We start from the raw sequence: 24,253 nt of genomic DNA, 5'->3' as shown, positions 1-24,253 counted from the left end.
CATTCCTCCAAGAAAAGTCAAAAGCAGAGTAACCGCAGCATAAATGAGATTCATGCTAGTTACGGCAGGATATACAAGACGAGATAGGAAAAGGAATGAAGACATCCTGAAGGGGCTAGGAGCAGAGTCAATCATTAGATGAGTGAAAGATTACAGAAAGAAATGACAAAAATACGTTGATAGAATGCCTGATGAACGGTCTCCTCGAAAAGTCGAAGAATACACTCCAACTGGCAGGAGGAGCAGAGGAAGACCGAAGAAGAAACTTGATGATACATGGGCAAGCAATTCTTCTACAGTTTCCCAGATGGGCTAAACAGCTCACCGTGTCAAAGTTCAATGATGATGATGACAAAAAAATATAATTAAACTCCAAAAATGGATTAAAGTATTTTTTTTTTCAAATTGAAATCTGTAAGAATTTTCCCCTTATTTCAAGTAGAGCTGAAATATCCAGGTTTTTTTAAAACAAAAACTAGCAACTTTGGATACTGAGAGCAAAAAAAAAAAAAAAACGGAAGAGAAATTTTCAAGGAGTAAGGAATGAGCTGGGTATAGTTTCATTTTCACGAATATTAAACACATGAAAGGTATACATACTTTTTTAGTTTTTCTCATCCTTTATAATGTACATATTTATCTTGTTTAAAATTCATTACTCACCTGAAACAAAAAGAAAACGATTCATTCATTAATTGATTGGTAATAAAATTACAAAATTCACAAGGAATATACGCAAATATAATACGAGTAGTATAAGTATTGATATTTTGCTGGGTTGCAGAGTTGCACATAATTTTATGCAGGAGTTGGCTCCTATCAAAGTGACGACAGGAGGAGACTGAAAAGAGACTCCATACAATGGATCTCCTGAGTCTCTAAATGCACTAGTTACTATCCTGATATCAATTTTATTGTAAAATTTGTAAAGTGTTCTAATGTGATAAATTTAGGTTAATGAATTATGTTCAGTTCCTCAAATAAACATACGAAAAAAAAAAAAAAAAAAAAGGAGTTGGCTCCTTCACACCTGCTTATATGTAGTTCACATTTCTAACATAATGTTCACATGATCAAACTGTGATGAAATTCTTTTCACAGGAGGGCATAAAAAAATCACAACTTTATAGGGTGTCTCCAAAAGCTCACAAATGAAATTTGAAAAATTTGTACCATAAAAACGTAGGGTATGTGTCCTTTGTCAATTTGACCAACAAAAAAAAATGCAATTTTAGATCTTTCCACATAATCTACCCACCCAACAACTCAGGAAAATACCATTAATTTGCTCCCAGTCCACTAGAGGGTGGGCTAGGGGGGTTCTCTATGTTTGCACTTTCCTTGAGCACTCCACTTTGGAGGCTTATAATTTCGCTGCTACAAAACTTGGCTCAAAAATGATTTCACAGTTTAAAAGGACATCTAAATTGGATTCAGAAACGTTCATTAAAGTGTTCAAAAGTTGACAGTTGAACTTTCAATTTTTAAAAATTGACCCTTCAAATAATTATATTCTACCGAAACTCTCATTCATACATTTTATTCATCACATAATATGCTACCCTTTATTAAATGAGGTTATTTCCAAATTCCAACCCTTTCCAGTCTCACAAAATAAACTCCATAGAAGCCCTCAAACACACAAACAACATCGATTCGCGCACCACAGCGCTTCTATACGCGTGGCACTCCAAAAAAAAAAAAAAAAAAAAAAAAACAGAGTGAAAAAAAAGTGAGAGCAAAAGCTCAACGTGTAGCGGCGAAGTCAACGAAAACATGGAAAATTTATCGCAACACGTCGATTACGATGGCATTAGCATAATGAAATAAATTAAATTGTCACAATCGAATAAATTACATTCGCCTCTTGTCGGATGACTCTTCTCTTATAACAACCTGTCTTCTCGCCAAAGCATCACACACACAACAGTCAACACAGCACCGTTCGACACGTGAAAAAGAAATCTGCGCGAATCGTCGTGTACTTAGCGACAATAATACGAATATAAGAGGAGGAAAAAAAAGCACCATTGTCCCGTCTGCTGCTCCTTTCAGCCCTTACAAGTACCCGGCTTACATTATTAACATGAAACGTCGCCAAGAAAAAAAATTCCTCGAGAAAAATCTCTTCTCGAAAACGAAAAAACATGCGAGTATCATAGTGATTATAGCGCTGAAAAAAAATATACCAGAGAAAGAGACACGATTCGCACAGTTCAGACCACCCATTTAGAAGAGGAAAAAATCGCTAAATTTCGCGAGACCGATAAAGACACAGCGAGCAGGGGAGCAGAGAGAGGCGACAAAGAAGAACATGTACCATATATACAATCGAGAGATGCTGTACATGTGAACTGAACCCCCACAAAAACAAAGTAATCAAAGTGTACACACGAAAGCGAGCAAATAAAAACACGCATAACACGATTCATTTATTTTTTCTCCTCGTCCTCGTTCGTCTGGTGGTTCCCTCTAACCCTCTCGTCGTTATTTGGTTTTCAACGCGTAAACGAGCTCGCATACAATTTATATATACAGTGAAAAGAAGATGAAACAAATTACCATGCACTTGACACAGTACATTGGTTAAAGCAATAAGACCTAAAAAGCTACCTATTCTTTCTCGTCGACTCATTTTCATTTCAAAAAAAGAGTTCAATATACTCTGAAATGCGACAGCATTCGGCGAAAATGGTTTGAAAAATATTACAGACTGCGAGTTGAAACAACGAGATAAGTGTAGAATAATTTAAAATTGCCAAAAATCATCGATCAATTTCTCACGTTTCTCGATTCTCGAGATGAATTATTTTCAGCGAAACATTTCGATTCCTCCAATTTCAATCCTTTTCACGTCGTTGACCTTCGTATCGTTCTCGAATACCAAGAAAGAATATCGAAGGACGTCAAACACGAGTCTTGTAACGTCATTCGAGAAAATTCACGCAGCCTCCTATACTTAGTCCTCCGCACCATCGCTATTCGAATTAAATTGAGCAACGTTGAAAGCAGTGCGCAAATTTCCATATTCGATGAGATTTTTTCATTTTATTTGAAAAAGAAACAATGAGAAAATAAGAAATTCAGTATGAGCTAATAAACTCGGCTGAAAAAAAAGAATGGAAGCGTTGTCTCCTTTTATGTATTTTACTAAAGAAGGGGATGAAAAAATCGAGAAATCCTATAATTTGCACTGAATAATTTCCGTCGTTGTTTTACCAAGTGGTAGATTTGTTCGATAAAATATATTGCATCGTAAGATTTGAAGTGAAAAAGACGTTGGAAATTGAAAAAAAATTCGACGTTCGACAATTAAATCAACTCGTGCATTTTGATCAATTCAGTTTCGAAGCTTGAAAGTTATGCAAATGAGCAGAGAATATTGAGTTTTTCTTTGTGCTTATTAATACTGAATTCTGCGACTTGAATATCTAAAGCATTTCATTCGGATCCGATCAAAATGTCACCGAATTTGATTCTCATTCTAGCTATAACGCCAAGTTTCCCAGAATCTAGATGAATTAAAATTACCAAAAATCCATTGAATATCATCAAAACGGAATAAAATTCATTAAAACTAAATAAAGTATCACCAAAAATTGTTGAACTGGCATATCAACTTTTGAAAATGACCATAAATTGATTTTTAAAAAATCAACAATATTAAACAAAGTTTACAAAAAATATTCAAGAATTCGTTGAAATTCAATAAAATCAATTAAAAATGACTAAAATTTGATACGAATCTTCAAAAATTTGAACAAAATCTAATATAACAAAAAACTTGTGAAAAATAACAAAAAGTTTATAAAAAAAAAAACATGAAAACCAAATGAAATTTGTCAAAAAATTAATCACAAAAATTTGCCAAAATTAATTGACAAAAGTACACAAAATTTGGCAAGAATTGCTCAGAATTGAAAAAACTCAGGAAGAATGAAAACGACCAATAATTGAATAAAATGTCTCAAAACCCATCAAAATCTTGCAAAAATTGCCCAATTTATTGAAAATTTCCAAAAAAAAATCAATTAATATGGGATAAAATGTCAATAAAATTGCATCAGAAATCCAAAAATGGCAAAACTGACAAATCAGTCTTTAGAAGCCATAAATCGACAAAGAATCGACAAAAATTCATTGAAATATCCCAAATACAATTCAAAATGACTAAAAATTATTATTGTATTAAGTTAACACAAAATTTGAATAAAATTCAGTAAAACAAAAAAAAACACTCAAATAAATTGTCGCATCAGTGATTTTCATCACTGATAACACGCATCAGAGATTTTTTTTTAGTAATTTTGGTCTCTGATTTCATTGAAGGTGAAATATTTTCTCAGATTTCTGCCTTCTACCGAATGATAGAGATTTTCACTGATCTTCATTCTCAGCAATGCATCAGTGGTTTTGATTTCTGATTTCATGCATCAGTGATTTTTTTTCTTAATGCGTGGATGATTTTTTAGAACTCAGATTTCATTTGGATCGAATTTTTCCCTGATTTTTGCCTTCCCCACAATGACAGCGATTTTCAGCTATTTTCTCGTTGGAAATATTGGTTTTCAGCAATGCATCAGTGATTTTGATCGCTGATTTCACACGTCATCGATTTTATCACTAACTTTGATCAATGATTTCACTCACAGGCAGTAATTTTTCCTGATTTCTGCCTTAAATTGAATGATAGCGATTTTCACCAAGTTAAAATGCATCAGTGATTTTGATCAGTGATTTTTTTCAGTCAGTAATTTTGGTCTCTGATTTCATCAAGGTAAAACATTTCTTCTGATACATTGGCCTTCTATACTGAGTATTGGTGACTTTCACCAATTTTTTGACGAGGGACATGTCATTCTCAGTAATATGTACATCAGCGATTTTGATCACTAGCTATTTTAGTAAAGCATTGGTGATTTTGATTACTGATTTCACATATTCTGATGTCTGATTTCACTTTGCTAAAATTTTCCCCCGATTCGGGTTTCCCACTGAATAACAATAATTTTCATCAATTGTTTAAGATCACAGTGAAAGATGTGATTTTCAGAGATGAATCACTGATTTTCTGAGTGATTCTGATTATTTGATCACTGATTTTTCTGGGCTACAGCTTTTTTTTCCCAGAGTTCATTTTTTCAAAAATGAGTAAGAATTTTTTAAAATAAATTGTTGATTTTTTGCCTCCTTTTTCCTTTCCTAAAACCTACTTTCTACAGAGAGATTATCAATTTTGAACAAAACCTTTTCAAAATGATACAACAATCCTTAGCAAAAAGACATCATTCACACAAACTCGTACACAATAACTTCCTTCACTCTCATCATTTTCATCTCAATATTCACCCCCCCCAATCTTTCCACGCTGCTTAAAATCGCCTTTATTTTTCTCGTACCTTATTCGTCTTCTTTATAGTAAATTACGATATTACAGCACACATCGTTTTCCGTTGCAAAGCTACATTGAAAATATACGAAAGATATATAGGTCAATTTTTGCATTACTCCTGGTTAACTCTATAATCTTATTCTGTACGAATTGGATTCCCACATACTCAAAACATTTCTATTCCTCTGCATAAGCTCACACAGTCCGCGAGAGCAACGCAGATAGAAATACAGAATACGTAACCGCGCTATCGAACCCTCAATACCCCATTTGCAACTTTAAAGCCGCCGTTATAAAAACACAAACGAGTACGATTTTAGTGTAGGAACGTACCCCAAAACGAAAATATACCATAAAACACATACGCGCAGAAAAAGGAATAAGTGAGAAGGAGATAGGAAGAGAGGTAGAAGTAGAAATAAAACGTATACGAAGAAATTCGCATACTTATATAATAAAAAATTGGCTTCGCGTTCATTTATTATTATTTTTCTCCACGTACTACATAAGTATATAGGTATTTCATTTTTCACTATAATACTGTAGAAGAGAGGAAGGAGAGAAAAAATATAATACCTACGTATTCGTACATTTATATTATGAACGAGATATACCGCGCAATTTCCGCTTTTATACATAAATTCATATCGTGTATACGTTCACTTGGTTTTGTGCATTGTGTAAATGTGTATCGAAGATATTCTGATTCAATGCTTCTGACCAATATGGGGAAAAAAGTGGAGAAAATTCGATACACGGATTGCAGGTTATTGAAAAAAAAATAACAGAAAAACAAAGGATAAGATTAATACATAGCACGTATTTTTACACCCGATTTGAGACATTTTTTTCAGATTTTCATTGTGAGATGTTCAAAAAAAAAAGATTTCTCATTCGGAAATTTACAAAAGAAGTCAAAATTCTCTTAGGTAACGAAATACTCGGATAATTCTTTGCCAATTTTATGGGTTCTTATTGCCAAATATCCTCTCTCATGCAAATATTCATCAAAAATGCAGTACAAGCTCCTTTCCCTTCCCGTCTGTATACTTCAATATCCAAAACAAACTCATTTTTCAAGCAAAAAAATTTCATATAAAAATCCATACAACACCGCGAACAAGACAGACACCTAGAAAATGAGGGAAAAGTTATACAAAGAAGCCCGCAGAATCCTTTTCATGTAGAAAATCAGTAGACAAGATAACTGGACGTATGAGGACGCTGGCAAGCCAGGAGAAGCAAGAAGAAAGGTGAAAAGGAGGGCGCAGCGAGGAGCGAGGTAAATACTTGGCAAAGTTCTTTTTCATTTCCAACTTGATACGTTCTACTTGTATGTAAGTAGGTAAGGTATACACACAACAGAGTGTAGAGTATTCATTACCAAGACCTTTGATTAATACGACTATAAAAAGTATACCGTTTATGTATAAAAGACCGACCTACGTTGACCGCGACCCTCGCACACGACGAATAAAAATTACCTCTATTTTTCTCATCTTTTTTCACCGAGTATACGCGTCGCTTCTATACTCGTATGCTGCTGTGATTCGCGTTTTTAGTCGAATTTCTTTAGCATCGTTATATTCTTTTGTAAGGTCACAAGATTTTCCTAACCGGATAATCTTCATTGCACTCTTTCGATTCTGCATCAACGAAAAATAAAAGAAATTGACTGAAATTTAGTGAATTCCTGCGAAACATCAGCGATTTTTCACCAATTTTCAGAAGGAAATATCAATTTTCAGGAAATACATCAGTGATTTTTCAGTGACTTTGATCACTGACTTCTTTAGTTTTTTCCTGATTTCTAAATTCTACCCTCGGCTGAATAATAATTTTCACTAAATTTTTAGCAAGAGGTTGATTTTCTGAAACGCATCAGTGATTTTTATGACAGATTTTTTACATCAGTGATTTTGATCACTGATTTTACTTGGATGAAAATTTTCCCTTGATTTCGGAGTTGACAGCCATTTTAACTTTTAAGCAACGTTTTCTACCAAAGTATTTTCATTTTCAGAAATCCATCAGTGATTTCGATCACTGATTCCACGCATCAGTGATATTTCAGAACTGTTGATCTCTGCTTTTCACTCAGGTAAAATGTTTTCTATGAGTTTTACCTTTATCGGAATAAAAATTATTTTTCATCATTTCTTTTTAGCAAGGGATACTCATTTTCAGTAATGCATCAGTGTTTTTGATCACTGATCTCCTGCATCAGTGATTATTTTTCAGTGGTTCTGATGACTGTTTTCTCCTGAGTAAAATTTCCCCCTTAATTTCAGCTCTTAACGAAATAACAGCGCTCTTCAGTAATTTTCTACCCAGAGATCTGATGCATCAGTGATTTTGATAACTGATTTCATGCATCAGGAATTTTTCAGGAACTTCGTGTACTGATTCCACTGAAGTGGATTTTTTTCTGTCTGTTGAGTGATAGCAATTTTAACTAAAATTTGTTAGCAGGGTATATTGATTTTTAGTAGAGTACTGAATGCATCAGTAAGTTAGATCAATTTAGACCATTTATGTTTTACGAATCAGTGATTTTTTTTCAATAATCTTGATTACTGATTTTATTCGGATGAAATTTCTTCCATAATTTTGAGGCTTCCAAAAGACGATTGAGATTGTAATCTATTTTTAAGGATGACACTGATTTTATTACGAAATGCATCAGTAATATTGATAACACTGATTCGAAGATTTCTGAGTTTCATCAAAAAGAATGGCTTTTGTACCCGGTTCTTTTTGCAGCGGACATTGATTTTCAGGAAAAATTCATCAGTGATTTTGATTTTAGATAACAGATTTCACCGAATCAGTGATTTTTCAGTAATTTTGATCACTGATTTCACGAATCAGCGATTTTTCAGTAATTTTGATTACCGATTTTACAAGGTTAAAATTTTTCCTCTGATTTTTTGGCTTTCACTGAAGAAGAGAGGGATTGATTTTCATCAATTTCTGATTTTCACTATGAATGCATCAGTAATCCTGATCACTGATTTCTGAGTTTCATCAGATGATCCAAAAATAAGAATTCTGAATGTGAATGCAGACAATTTCGATGACGTACATGGGATAGGATGCCTCGAAAATTATGAAGGTTTTTTTTGATGAACTTATGATGAACGAAACATTTTTGTCTCCTACTGCTCTTCCTCCTCCACCCACAAACATGAAAATTGTGATTTTGATCGAAAAAATTTCAAATTTTTCTCCTATATTTAATCTGTAAGCCATTACCATCGGTTCAAAATGATTGAGGAAGTCCAAAACTCCTTCAAGAAAATTACATCAACATGTTGAAATCTAACTTTGAAAATAATATTTTTTCCTTTCTTCAATCTTAAAATAAGCACAAAATTACGCGAGCGAAATTGACAAAAATTTTGGCGAAATGGCCTTTGTTTAAATGTCTGATATCATTAACACAATTTAGAATTACCTATACTGAAAATTAACGAAACATTGCAAAATTTGAATAAAATATCCCAAAAAAAATCATAAAATTTTAAAAAATTTGTAAAAAAGTATGAAAAATTGATCAAATTTTGTCAGAATGGAACAAAATTCATCAAGCTATCGAAAAAATTAGCATAAAAACAGTAAAATTGACGTAAAAATCATGAAAAATTACAAAAATTCATGTACTTGAACTAAAATTTAAGTAATGAAAAAAATGCCAAAGACTGCTGAAAAAATCATTAAAACTCATTAATAAGATGACCTTGAGTTGAAAAAAATGCATTGAAATTTGAGGAAAACCTCGCAACAGTTGAGTAGATCACAAGAGATCAAAATAAGTTACAGAAGAGAAGTAGGAGAAGTTGATATTAACACTGAAAAAAGCCCAAACAAATTGGGCCAAGAAGTGCACTTTTCAAAGTTTATTTTGAAAAAAATCCAGTAATTATTGTCGATGGACTATTAAATTTTTTGACTATAGAAGAAAAATTGACCCCCGTGTAGGGACGGGTCAAGAATATCCTTATGGTACCCTCTGCCTGTCGTAAAAGGCGACTAAAAGAGGACCAGGCAAGCGCGGAGGCCTAGATAGCAGCCCTATCACCGTGATATATCTGGCATGGCTGGTAACCAAGTCAGACGAAAATCAGCCTTACTCAAAACTCACAAACAACAGGAAATGGATGGAACTATGGGATCCCAGGCGGAGGTGAACCCCTGGTTAAAATAAAAACGCACGCTAATGAAAGGAAATACAAATTCGGAAACTGGAATGTAAGAGGATATGCAGCCAAGGAAGCAGAAATAAATGGAATTCTAAGCAGCAGAAATATAGACTTTGCCGTGATGTCTGAAACAAAGAAGAAAGGAAGTGGAACAATAGAATCTGGAAATTACATCGTTATCTACAGTGGAGTCGACAAGAAAACTAGAGCTGCAGGCGGAGTGATGTTACACATACATAATAAACACCGCGAAAACATCGACTCATACAACATATGGCATGAAAGAATTGTATCAGCAAGGATGAGATTGAAAAAAGACTTTCTTACAATAATCGGAGTATATGCACCAGAAGAGGGAAGAGAGGAACAAAGCGAAGAGTTCTACGAGCAACTACAGAGGGCAGTACAAGCAGTAAATCCAGAAGATAAATTGGTAATAGCAGGAGACTTGAATGCTCAGGTAGGAGATAAGCGTGTAAAGACAGTAACTGGTATGTATGGAACAGAAGGAATGAATACAAATGGGAAGAGACTGATAGATTTTTGCACTTTCAACGGATTAAGAATCATGAACACATTCTATCAACACAAGAAAGATCACAAGATGACATGGAGCAATACAAGAGGACAAAGCTCAATGATCGACCATTTCATAGCCAATGAAAATGCTGCAAAGAAATTCTTGGATATAAGAACATACAGAGGCCTAGAAATAGGCACTGACCATCATTTTGTTCAAGGAGTAATGAGAATGGAAACAACAAGAATACCAGCAAGGAAAAATGAAAGGAAGATCAACACAAGAGCCCTGGATGACCCAACCAACCAATGGCTGTACCAAAGACGGATGAACATCATTAGTCAAGAGATACCAGCAAGCCAGGACATAGAAGAAGAATGGAAAAATATCAAATCCATTGTGACAAAAGCGGCAAAAGAAAGCTTAGGAATGGTTCCTTGCAGAATTGGGGCAAAGCGAATAAAGAATTGGGACAACAAAATCCAAGAACTCATACAAAAGAAAAGACAGGCATTCAGAAAATTCATGAGCACAAAAAGCGAGGTTGATGGTGAAGAATATCGAAAACAGTCGGCAAAAGTCAAGAGAAAGTCCAGGAAATTACAGAGAGAGAGCTGGGAAAATTTCATCACATTCCTGGAGCATGACACATACAAGTTACGGCCAAAGGTGTACAAGATCATAAGAAGAATTGACACAAATTTTAACGAAAGAGTGGGTTTGCCAAAGATTAAAATCAATGATGCAAAGGAATATTTTGAAGAACTCTGGAGTGATGAAAATGCACAAGATACAAAGATAGAAGATGAAATTGGAGAAACAGAAGACAGAATTTCAATTAAAGAGCTTCAAGAAGCTTTGAGAACAGCAAAAAATGCAAAAGCTCCAGGAGAAGATGGCATACCAACAGAATTGTACAAATATGCAAGTGGCGAATTTAAAAGAAGACTTCTGGAATTCCTAAATAGGATGTACCAAGAAGAAAGGGTACCTGAAGATTTCAAAACAGCAATTGTAATACGACTGTTCAAGAAAGGCGACATGTCAAACCTGCAAAACTACCGAGGAATAAGTCTACTCAACACCTGCTACAAGATATATGCGAAAATACTGGCAAAACGACTGGCAGAGCATGCAGAAGAAAAGCTGTCAGAAAGTCAAAACGGATTTAGAAAAGGAAGATCATGCACTGATGCAAGTTATACAGTAAAACTACTGATGGAAAAACGGATCGAATACAACCTAGAAACACACATGTGCTTTATAGACCTGGAAAAAGCATATGATAGGGTTAATAGAAGAAAACTGTTTGAAGTCCTAAAAGATGAAGAGATAACATATAAAATGCGAAAGGTGATAAACAGCATATATAAGAACACTAGAATAAGAGTACGAATTGGAAATAAACTCTCAGAACAAGCAGAAATAAACAGAGGAGTTTGCCAGGGATGCCCACTGTCTTGTGTTTTATTCAACATGTACATGGACCACATGGTAAAAGAATGGCAGAAAATGAAGCCAAAAGGAATCAAGACAGACAGAAGGCAAGAAATATCAACAGTATTATTCGCAGATGATCAAGCAGTACTAGCCGAAACAGAAGATGACCTACAGAGATCAATGTATAATTTAACAAAGACATCAGAAAAGTATGATATGAGAATATCTTCAGAGAAAACAAAAACAATGGCCTTCAAAGGAAAGGAGCCAGTAAGAAGCAAGATTGTAATAAATGGAAAAATCATTGAACAGGTCAACAATTTCAAATACCTGGGAAACACGATATCATACCAGGGAGAAGTAGATGTTGGTGGAAAGATTGCAAAGTTCCTGAGAGTCACAGGACTGATAAATAGGACCCTGAGAAGCAGTAAGGTGCGAAAAGAAACAAGATTGAAGGTGTACAATACCCTAGCAATACCAATGATGACGTATGGAAGCGAGGTATGGGCACTGAAGAAATCTGATAAAAGAGGAATAACGGCAGCAGAGATGAAGTTCATGAGGAGAACGGCAGGGGTGACTCTCAGAGACAGAGTCCCATCCGAGAAAATAACAGCAGATCTCGGAGTGAAGCCAGTCATGAAGAAGATAAAACAGTATAGGAAAGATTGGAGAAATCATGTCAAAAGGATGGAGGAAACAAGATCACCAAAACAGGTCCTCCAATATACACCAACGGGGAAGAGAAGCAGAGGGAGACCAAGGAGGAAACTCACGGATACCTCAGGCTCATCCTCAACAGGTTCCACACCGCAGCAGACAGGCCAATAGGCCTACCGCTTATAAGGAAACGACGACGACGACGAAGAAAAATTGAACATTTTCAGAAATTTTGAATTTTTGAAACTTGTTTGTGAGCTTGGTTTTTCCTCTGTTCAGTGTTCACACTGTTCACTCATCACAATGCTATTCTCCTTACGAAATGCTAGACAAAATCAAATTTTTGCTAATTCAACCCCCCCCCCCGCCTCCCAATTTTCCAAGTATCACAGTCAAGGAACAGTTCGAATTAAAAAATAGAAACACATTGAAACATGCTTTTCACTCCTGCAAACCTAAGATTAGGCAACTGTACCCGCATATACAGACAAAGTTTTGCATAAGTACCCGGCTAAAGGCCTCATTCACCCTGAACCACCCTGTACAAACATTACCTCAACCAAGATCGCAATATAAAAATCCGTACTCTTCCAACTCTACAACGTCATTTAGATCGGGTTGAATTCGCTGAACCGTGGCCTAAACCAGCTGCCTACGATAGTCGATTGCCTCGCTATAATGGTCAATCTGATAGGAAAATTCGCCAAAAAAAAAATGAGGCAAAAAAGCGACAGAAGGAAAAAACATTACCCTTTTGGACATTTCATTTGGTTGCGGAGACCGCTCTGATGAAAAATGCCTGTTCGATATCGGGCCAATCGTTCGTAGCTGCGTTTAAACCTAAACGTGCTGGTAATATCCATTTGAGGAATGAAAAAGAAAAGAGAAAAAAATGCCGGGTCGCCGAAAATTATAACGAAATTTCCTACCCTTTGGTTTTCATGTCCTGCCCTACCACATGCCCTCGGTGTGCCATACCGATGATGGTGATGCTGCTGCCAGTGCCGCCGTCGTCGTTGTCGTTTATATTGATTTCCCCATTTCCGCGTACAATGTACATGTATGTGTAGTATATTACGCGGTCCTCTTTTTTTCCTCTCTTTTTCTCCGCTCGCTGACGTTTTTTTGCCTTTCTTTTCTGTGTATTTTTTTTTCTTCTTTATTTCTTTGTATATATACGACGACAACGTCGACGTCGTCTTCGTCGTCCTAGGTTTATCCAATAGCGCACAACGTATTACTACAGTACATATAGTATGCTGTATACTCTCCTCCTCCTCTCTTCCTCTCTGTTTGCAGCTCTGTGTATGTACACGAGCACATAACTCACTCACACTGGCAACCCTTTACTATATTCGTACGTCTATATGAAACTATGTAGCAATCAAACAAATATACCGTATAAGCTGTCACAATCGATATATCGTTCGCCAAAGCGAGAACGTATGCGGTACGTGTAGCTACAAATAATAATCGTATACGAGCATCCATCGTCGAATAATACACTGTCATCTTTTAAAACTGATAACGCCGCCACTATCGTCTATCGTGCCCAATATATCGATATAAAAACAATAATAAAAACGTTTTTCGTTCTCTCTTTTGTTTCCATCGCGCCAGTGTTTCCTCATCCACATGGCTCGAACCGCGCGTCTTTCCTTGACCATCGCAGACCAGGAGGAGGGGGAGAGGGAGGGTAAAGTACTCCAAATTCCTATAATGCGTTAAACCATTCGAAGCAGGAAAAAAATCGCGAATATTGCTACACTGTTTTGGTTATATTCGACGCTGGTGTCAGCCTCATTCGCAGCGAGTTTATTTTGGCTATAAGAGCGTTTATTTTGGCCGCCAGCTTGAGCCGACGATTCGCACCTGGTGAGATTTTCATTCGTAATGTTGAATGTTGCCGTATTTACACAACGTTTACCGAGTGAGCTGCGTATGTAAGCAGACTGATCTCGAATTACTAGATAAATATCGGAAACCGCTACAATGATAATTTCCACCGAGCGATTACATGTTTGTGGCGAGATTACTACTTACTCATTGGATAAAAAACGCGTAAATTGAAAAGGGGGACGTGACTACTGACAGTGAGCTTTTTTCAGATATCTGGACTGATGAAGCTGATTCATATTCGGCTCGTGATGAAATAATGATGAAAATCACCGCAGTGCGAATGTTTTATCATAAATAGGATGAAATAATAAAAATTTTAAAAAATCGTGCAGGATGGATGATTCATAGCGGTATTATGGCTTTTTTAATTCACTTAACGAGCAAGCAAGTGAATCAACAAGGTTTCAGAATGCTGGTTCATAACTTTTAGCAGAATTTGCCTATCAAAATTTAACTAGACCTGCAGAGTGTTCTCAGAGAGAAATTTTTTCTAATAATTTGAAAGAACTTACAGAGGAACGATTTGAAGTGATATTCTCCGATTTGAACCACGCCAAGCTAGATTGAAAGATTATGCCTTAAAACCCTCATGACCAAAATTCTAGATCCCAAAATCCATTTTTGGGTTTTTGGCGAATTTTTAAAAGTTTAAAAATTCAAAGAACCTGTTTCAGGGCATTTGATTTGAACGAAACCAAGCTAAATTGAAAGAACATGTCTTGAAACTCCCGAAATCAATATTTAAAAAGCTAAATTCACTTTTGGATTTTTGTAAATTTTTTGAAATTCAAAAAGGCAGTTTTACTTTTAAGGTTGATTCTCAAACTTTTTCACAAAATGCATATTTTTTTGACCAAAGTTTGCTAACATGAATAATTTTTTCAATTCAACGTTCACACATCAACAACTAGTAGTTTTAGGCCATTCTGGAGCCTCCAGCGATTTTTCAATTCCCTCCAGAAATTTCAAATCACTCTGGAAAGGCCAGAAATTAACTTTAGGACCTGCAGCTTTGATCGGTGGTTATCAAGCACGTCTCTCGACCGTTTCAAGTGGTTACCGTAAAATTCCAGAAGTGTCAGTTCAAAAAAAATTTTCAAAAAAACACAAAGTGGCCAAAAATTCACTATTGAATTGGTCCTGGAAAATCATGAAATTATCATTTTCTGAAAAAATCTGATATTTGGAACTTTTGAATTTGACAAAAACGAAATTTGAGCTTTTTGAATGGACAAAACACGATGATATGCTAATACTACAGGCACAAAAAGATCACCCAAACAAACAAAAAAAATTGAAAATTTCCGAATCAGTCGAGCTTTTGAGTTATCATCTGTGGGGGGGGGGGGGGAGGGTTGAACATTGACTTGAAAATTCAAAATCATGAAAAATGGCTCACGTCAGCTAGCACTGTTTTAAAGAAATGATTTTCTCCAAATTTTCCAGGATTTCCAGGCTTACAATTTGAGTTTTTCAGGTAAGAATATTTCAAATCCTAACTAGACACAAAATGAGGGAGGGGGAAGGGTAGATTTTTTCAAACATCATCAGCAGTGAATTTGTTTAATTGATCTCCAACAACTTTTATCAGGAGTTTATGAAGGTAAGACCAGAAAAGGAGGAGCTGGATCTTGATTTTAGAATCGAATGAAGTTTTTTTCAGTCATATACCATTGCTTAAAAAAATCTTACAAGATCAGAGATGGATCACGAACATAATAATAAACTAATCAATTGACCCATCGATATTTGAAGATCTTGAGACAAACAGAGAGAGGAGGTGGTATGCCCTGAAAAATTTTGAAAATTTGTTTTTCAGTAATTTTAGACATTTTGGCATCGTATACTTACTGATTTATTTGACCCAGAAGCAAAAAAAAAAAACTGTTTAAAGCAAGCTACAGAGAATAATGTTGGCTTTACAAAGCATATTTGAGAGCATCTGAATTTTTGACAAAAGCGAAAATTTGCATGATATGAAAATTATTTCATCGACTAAAAAATTAAAATGAAAGATCTAGAGGCAGTTGAAAGAATTGGGGCCGCTGTCGAGTTGAAACTTGAGAGGGGCGACAAACAGAATGTTTGAAAATGGTTTTCAAAATGTTGAGAGATTCAATTACCCCCCCTCACTCCTTTACTGTATTTGTTCTAAGACCCGTTGAAAAATAAAATGCATAATGTGGAGGTAGTGGAAAGACCATTTGAAACCGATGATAAGTCAAAAAGAAGGATGAGGGGTTTGAATCGTCCCAAAATTTGAAAAATCAGAACTTAATTCTATAATTTTCACATACCTATTTTTACAGTGCAATGAGTTTGCAACGTCCCAAAAATGATGATTGAAGAGAATTGAAACCCTTTTCCCCAGTTTATTTTAAATCTCCCACACCTCAATTCAAAGCACGTAGGTGTTCATTTCAAATTCTTGGATCAGTCAAATTTTTTGTATGGTTTTCAAAAATGATATCTACCGATTTTCAAAATTTTGTTTGCTTCCCCACATTTCTCCGATTGACCTAGAAGCACGAAATTCTAATTTTTTCCAGTTTCCCAAATTTTCCAGTAATTGTACACTGTACAGAGGCAGTTAGTTCATGAAACTGCAAAAAACAAAAAAAAACAAAGAAAAAGTAGGTACTCAAAAGTAACGCAGAAATGGTTCAAAAACCTTTCATAAATTTTCCCATCACGCGTAAGAATTGATTCGCATACACAAAAATGGAATCTGAGTATATTAATTCATCTTGTGCCATCATCCCCCTTCATAATCATACAATCGTATTTTCTTTTTTCCTCATGAAGGGGTAAGGAAATGGAAACTTGTTGAATACCACAATTAGAGACATAAAACCTTTAATAATGTCTTATTTCGTCAATCCCATCATGTGAAAAATAAAATCTGATCATTATACTCAATTTTAACACGACGATGGCGCAACACTGCTGAAGAGTTTTTCATCTTCATTGTTGATCCTCTCACTACTCAGTCTGCATTAGTGTCATTTGATGATTGATATAGGTATAACTCAACTCACTCCTCCGACAAAATATAAACACAAACGTACTACGAGTACATACTATAACGAGGTGAAAAAAAAAATGAAAAAGGAAGTATAAAGCGAAAGGAAAAAAACTACAAAGCGTCGTCGTACTCTGATAAGTACCTTCCCAAGGGTCGCATTATCCAAACCATGCTAAAAATCTTCTCCCCGGAGACTGGATGGATTCTTAAAATAGCGACTTTCAGATATACCTACGTGTACGTATAAACGTATACCTATAACGTAGTACTACATTTAAAAAAGAACACGAAAATCCCCGACCGAGTACGAGAGAGAAAGATAACGTGCACAGCATTCTCCGTCTACCGTCTACCAACTCGAAAAGTCATCACCGCCGGCTAAAAGGAAGGTATTAAAATCTTAAAAGGCGATCTTTTCATTTTCTATGATGTGTTTGTGTAGTACGAGTATATAATACACGAGTTCCTATAAATTTTATACATGTACGCGAACGTAAACATTCTCCGAGGGAGTTTAGCCTTTGATGCGTATAACTGGAGAATAAAATGGCGTAAAAATAGTTCAAAGTTGAAACTAAGCTGAAAAAAAGGACTCTAAAAGGGTTGAAGTACTCGACAAAATGTTACTTTAATAAGTCGACCATACTTTAAGATGAATACAAAATGGACGTAGAAGAAAGAGCAAGGAAGCCGGAGATGAAAACAACACTGAAACTTGAAAGTTTCAATGTGTGTGCTGCATATGGTGCTGCGATGGTTTCGCGTTTTTGATACTTTTACTCTCCTGTTTTTTTCCAAATGAGAAAAATAGTGCGATGAGGGTTCGAAATCACGATCGGTGATGTTTTCGAGTAAAAATATCTCTAAGAAGAGTATTTTTACAAGGGAGATATCTCAACTGGTATAGGAAAACGTTTGAACCGGACAGAGCTAAATCAAAGGAGCCTACCAAAATATATCACCGATCAAAATATTAGGAGCTCAAAATGCGTTTTTCGATTTTTGGAGATTTTTTGAAAATAAAATTTAGGTCTGGTCAAAAATGGAAAAAAATTTAAAACTGAACAGACCTAGAAAGCTGAAACTTGGTATGGCTTATTTCCAACTCCTTGAATCGATTGGAAACGATTTCGAACTGTTTTGAGCAAGTCTGGAGCCTCCAGCAGATTTTTGAAAGTTGAAATTTACACAAAATCTTAATCTAATGAAATTTTGGAAAGCTAAATTTTATTTATAGGTCCATAATTTCAATCTGCCGAGTCAATAAGGTGTGATTTCAAGTCGTTCTGGAGCCTCCGGCCATATTTTGGAAGTTCCAGTTTCTAAAAAAACTACCTTAAAATCTGTCGAATTCAACTTTAGCACGTATCAAGGCGATTGGTGCTGATTAGCGACGTACTTGACCAACTAACACACAATTTTTCTAAAATCATTTTCCCTCGATTTCTCCAGCGATTAAAATTTGGAAAAAAGCAGGACTTACTGGCATTTGAAAAAAGTAAAACTTTTTAGTAATTTTGGTAAAAAAAACATAACTTTTTTACCAACTCGAAGAAGGAAGGAAGACTTTTTAGCCAATTGACCACAAAGATGGACTTTTTTGGCAGTTTTACAAAAAGTGGTAAGTTAATTTTTTTTACAATTTTGGAAAAACACAGCATTGCTTTGGTAATTTTGACAAAACAGAAGATTTTTTGGAAAGTTTGGTAAAAAAAAATATGATTTTATAAAATTCTTGTCTGCTTAAAAAAAAATCAAGGCTTTGACAATTTTGAAAAAAAAACAAAACTTGGTAAAAATTTTAACCTAAAAACAGGACATTTGGAAATTTTGGCAAAAAAATATGACTTCATAAAAATTTTGTCAGAAATCAAGAATTTTTGTCTGCTTTAAAAAAAATCAAGGCTTCGACAATTTTGACAAAAAAACAGAACTTGTAAAAATTTTAACCTATAAAAACAAGACATTTTGGAAATTTTGGCAAAAAAATACCTATTTTAAAAAATGTTGTCAGACTGATTGTCTGTTTTGAAAAAAATCAAGGCTTCGACAATTTTGACAAAAAAACAAAACTTGGTAAAAATTTTAACCTAAAAACAGGACATTTGGAAATTTTGGCAAAAAAAATAAGACGTTATGAAAATGTTGTCAGAAATCAAGAATTTTTGACTGCTTTTAAAAAAAAATCAAAGCTTCGACAATTTTGACAAAAAAACAGAACTTGGTAAAAATTTTGACCTAAAAACAGGACATATGGAAATTTCGGCAAAAGTCAGAAATCAAGAATTTTTGTCTGCTTTGAAAAAAAATCAAGGCTTTGAAAATTTTGACAAAAAAAAAAAAACAGAACTTGGTAACAATTTTAACGTAAAAACAGGACATTTGGAAATTTTGACAAAAAAATAAATACTTTGGAATAATTTTGTCAAGAATTTCAATTTTATGACACTTTGGATAAAAAAGAAAATTTTATGGAAATTTTCGGCAAAGAACGGTTTTTTGGCTAATTTTGTCGCAAAAATGAGACATTTTTTGACAGTTTTGACAAAAGTACAACTTTTTTAAGATTTTGACGCAAAGTTGACCAAAAAATAGGACTTTTTGATAGTTTCCGCAAAAAATGCGATTTCTTATGGTTTTGGTAAAACATTGTAGCTATTGTTATGGCCATTTTGGAAATTTTAGCAAAAAATAGTCAATTTTTGACAATTTTTGTAATTTTTGCAAAACAGAACTTTCTTGTAAATTTTGATGAAAAATAGTTAATTTTGGGAAATTTTGTCATAAATCAGGACTTGGTGAAATTTTTGTCAGTGGATCACTAAACAACCATCCATCGCGTTTATACGTCCTAACGTTACGGTTTGAATGTTTTTTTTTAGGACTTTTTGAACATCTGAAATTTCTAAAATTTGACTGCAGGCTGCAGAATGACTTTAAACCGCATCCAATTGACTCAGCATGTTGAAATTACGGTGTGAGGAGAATTTTAGCTTTGCTTTGCAACTTCATTGGGTAAAATTTTGTGGAAATTTAAACCTTCAAAAACCTGCTGGAGGCTCCAGAACTGCTGAAAACGGTTCGAAACAGTTTCTAATCGATTCAGGGGTTGAAAATAAGGTATATACATGTGAAATTTTGGCTTCTTATGTAAATTTAGTGAAATTTTGATTTTTCCCCACTTTTGGCTCAATATTCAAAAATTTATCAAAAATTGAAAAATGTACTTTAGCTCCTGGAATTTTTACTGGCCGTCTTTCAATTCAGCTTTGTTTTTTAAGGTCAATTGAAGAATGGAAAAGGTCAAGTCACAAGGACGGAATTTTCATCAGATCCTTTCGAAGCTCAAACACAACTCTCGCGCCTTCTCTAAATTCAACACACACAAAAACATCAAAAAAAATCACCCATCGAGTACAAAAAGACTGTAACAAAATCGTCGCAGCTCTAAACTGAAAAAATAAAAACAATTTCAAAATCTCTTGCAAAATCCTCACAATTAGTTTAATTAATTTACGAAAATTTACGAGACGTTCGCTATCAGATCCATTTTCGCGTCTGTACTCCCAACGCCATTAAATTCAGGGAAAATTTAAAAATTCTCATTTTATAAAAATAGAGCAAAAATTTGAAAAATTACATCAACGCGAGACGACTGACATTAAATAATATTAAATTAACGAAAAACTTGCGAGAAAAGCTCGTACAAATCAAATTATTTATTAAAAAACGGCATCAAAATCTATTCGGCCAAGTATTTAATCATCTAAATGGACGTCGCCTAATGATCTCTTTCTTCTTGTAATTTTTTTCCATGTTTAAAATGAAAATGAAATCAAGGCGAGAAAAATATACACGAGAGTACATCTTAGATGCGAAAATTCAAGATCACGACGACGACTCGCTGACAACATTTTCAACAGCAGTATTCTCGACATGTGACATTTTAACGTAGCAGTTTAGATTATACAGTACTAAAATAACGCAACGAGGAGCTTTTTTTTAAAAAAAACACACGCTCCAATTCTTTCATCAATTCAATCAGACTCGGTAGCTGTTCTCAATTACTTGATGAAAGTTAAGCCAGTCAATTTCCATCCTCTATAACATGGGGACAAGAGCATAACAAATAAAAATGACTCAGCATCATTGTCTCGTCGGTATTGTTTCCTGGGTAAATTTGTTGTAAAAACTATAGACTCGAAATCCCAACACACTTACCGAACACTTGGTTGAAAATTTTATCGAAATGAACTTCGTTTTTCTTCTCCAAGTATTTATGCATCACACTTCGAACGCTGTAACAGGAAAAAAAAAGACGAAATATAAGATTAGCTTTACGCTTGAAAATAACACAACAAAAATCATCGTCGTCGATGTTTCAAAAACACACAATAAAATTCAACTGGTCGTTAATTTGGTCGGAAAACACTCGAGTATTATTTTTCTGTCTTGTTTCGTTTTTTGTGTTTTTTCTTCATCATCAAACCGTTGTCGAGAAAAATGAAAATGAAAAAAGAAAAAAAATCCAGAACCGCGAAAGACACCTTGGAGAAACAGAAAATCGATTACAACTCGCCAACACCTATAAAATCAACGCGACACGAAAATTCTCTCTTCGAACCCTCGCCTCGCTTCGTCATTCGTCGCTTCTCTCTTTACCTTCGGATATTGCTCGTTATTCGTCGTAAGGGAGGTAATTTATTAAGAACACGTATTTTTCATTTTTTTCCCTTTTCTCACCTTCGTCGCCGAAAAAAAAAACACGACCGAGCATGCCGGTTAAATTTTCCTTCATCGCGGTAATTCCCAGATAAACGGATTTGTCGAGTTGGAATATGGATTTAAAATAGCTTCGGCTGTTTGTATAAAATGTTATATTTACGAAACAAATTTTCAACGTTTTTCGCGATATTTCAATGGTGGTGGTTTTTTTTTGGTCGTCTTTTTATTCTTTCTTGTGTTTAATAAAACAAATATTAATAATGGGATTGTAAATGCTGCGCGGTTTGTATAGAGTTGTATATTAAATAACGTAAGAGAACAGCTGTCAGATTATGCTGTTTTTCTCACAAAACCGCTATAGTATAGTACGTAAAAAGTCAAAAAGTTCCTTTGATTCGGTATACAGAAATGTCGCCAACGAGAAAAAATAAAATCGAGATGCTGAGAGATGATTTTTTAATGAAAAACTCGTATTTATGTATATGAGATTGAATATTGAAACGTTTTCGTGGTAATGGTTAGGGATGAAAACCTTGAGTTACATCGAAAGATCTATAGTCATTTTTTCGCTTTTAATCAGCTGAAACATCGTAAAAATTGATTGTGTATAACTTTGGTCCACGTCAAGCAGACTATTGAAACCCTTAAAAAAACAGATGAAATTGAGTTGAATTCTTGATTTCTAAATATCTCATACCTTAGACACTTGGAAAAAATTGAAAAAGTTCATATGAGGCTCCCCTGTTATTAATGTTGGACTTGAAAGAGAAAAAAAACAGAACTTGTGGTAAGGTATTTATTCGAATGTTTCAATGAAGATGGGGGGAGGGGGGTCAAAATTAATTCAAATCAGAATTTTACCAGGGCTAAATTTCGAAATACGGTCACAAAAATGGGAAAAAATAGGACATTTAATTGCAATTTTGGCAAAAAATAAAAAGTAGGACTTTCTGATGATTCTGATGGATAAACAGGACTTTTAGCCGTTTCAGTAAAATGGGACTTCTTTTCACAATTCCAATAAAACATAGGATTGTTCTGGTAATTTTTTGCAAAATAACTGAAATCGTTCTTGAAATTTAGACAATTTTTTTTTGATAATTTTAGCAAAGAAGTGAGATTTTTGCGACAATTTTTCTAGAAATCAGGACTTTTGGCAGTTTTATCAAAGTTTACGACCGACAGTTTTTTACAAAAAAGCCGGACCATTTGGTAACTTTATCAAAGAAAAGTACTTAGAGCCTTTTGGCAAATTTGGCAAGATGTAGGTCTTCTTTATCAAAATTGGCAAAAAGTCCGGATTTTTGGCAATTTTGACGAAAAGTGTATTATCTTTTTAGCTGTTTTGCCATAAAAAGAGGCCTATCAGCAGTTTTGTCAAAAATGATAACTTTGACAGTTTTGACAAAAAAATAAAATTTTAGAAAAAAAAGAGCAATTTTACGTAATTTTGGCAAAAAAGCAGAGCTTTTAGTAATTTTGCCAGAAAAAAAAGTTTCGGCAATTTTTGACACATAAGAGGACTTTTTAGACAATTTCGATGAAAAAAAGTAGAACTTTTATTGCTATTTTGACAGAAAAATAGGACTTCATAGCCATTAGCCATCCTGCCAGAAAATTATAGTATTTTTCAGCTATTTTGTCAAAAATTAGGACTTTTTAACTGTTTTGTTAAAAATTACAACGCTGGCAGTTTCTACAAAATAAGCTTACATAATCGATAATAAAATTTTGGCAAATAAAAATCAGGTAACTATTTTGTGTAATTTTGTCAAAAAAAAAGTAGGGCTTTCGGTACTTTGGGCAAAAATGACTTTTTGGTCATTTTGGCAGCGAAGGAAGACTTTTTGGCAGTTTTGACACAACACAGAAAACTTTTTGAGAATCTTTCGAAAAAAATGTACTTAATTAGACTTTTACTATTTCTTACAATTTTGTCAAAAATCTGGGCTTTGGCATGCTTTTAGTTTTTCAAAATCAGGACTTGGACAGTTTTGACTAAAAAGCAGAACTTCTTGGATTTTTTTGGGAGAAAAATAAGGTTTTGGCAATTTTTGGCCAGGATCTGTTTGGTACATATAATTTTTGGCAAAGAACAGTACTTTTTTGCTATACCAATTTAGATGAAAACAGTAGGGATTTTTGGTGATTTCGGCACAGAATCAGACTTTTTTGCCATCTCTGCGAAAAAAGTACAACTTTTAGGGTATTTTAGCATTTTTACGTCTCATTTTCCGAAAAAAACGAGACTTCTAGCAATTTTCAATTTTCTCGATGAACAGGACTGTTCTGGTAATTTCAGCGAAAAAGCACCCGTTTTTCGCAATTTGGGCGAAAAAGAGGCCTTTTGTTTGGTTTCTTGTTAGCAATTGAGACAAAAAACATCT

At 34.5% G+C, this 24,253-nt stretch overlaps 1 protein-coding gene across 2 annotated transcripts in view; it reads right to left on the bottom strand.

The window, feature by feature from the left end:
• LOC135837544 (G protein-coupled receptor kinase 1) overlaps window positions 1-24,253 on the bottom strand; it is a 196,423-nt gene that overhangs the window by 159,222 nt on the left and 12,948 nt on the right. For both annotated transcript variants that reach the window (XR_010557212.1, XM_065352854.1), the window contains exon 2: window positions 21,363-21,439. Coding sequence is in view for 1 of the 2 variants with exons in the window: in XM_065352854.1 (XP_065208926.1) it covers window positions 21,363-21,439 (77 nt within the window). In the remaining variant the exon portion in view is untranslated. The remainder of the gene's footprint in view (window positions 1-21,362; window positions 21,440-24,253) is intronic.

This window comes from Planococcus citri, chromosome 2, assembly GCF_950023065.1.
Source record: "Planococcus citri chromosome 2, ihPlaCitr1.1, whole genome shotgun sequence".
NCBI classification, from domain to species: Eukaryota; Metazoa; Arthropoda; class Insecta; order Hemiptera; family Pseudococcidae; genus Planococcus; species Planococcus citri.
Note: the sequence above shows the minus strand (reverse complement) of the source record. Positions and strands in the feature narration are given on the sequence as shown.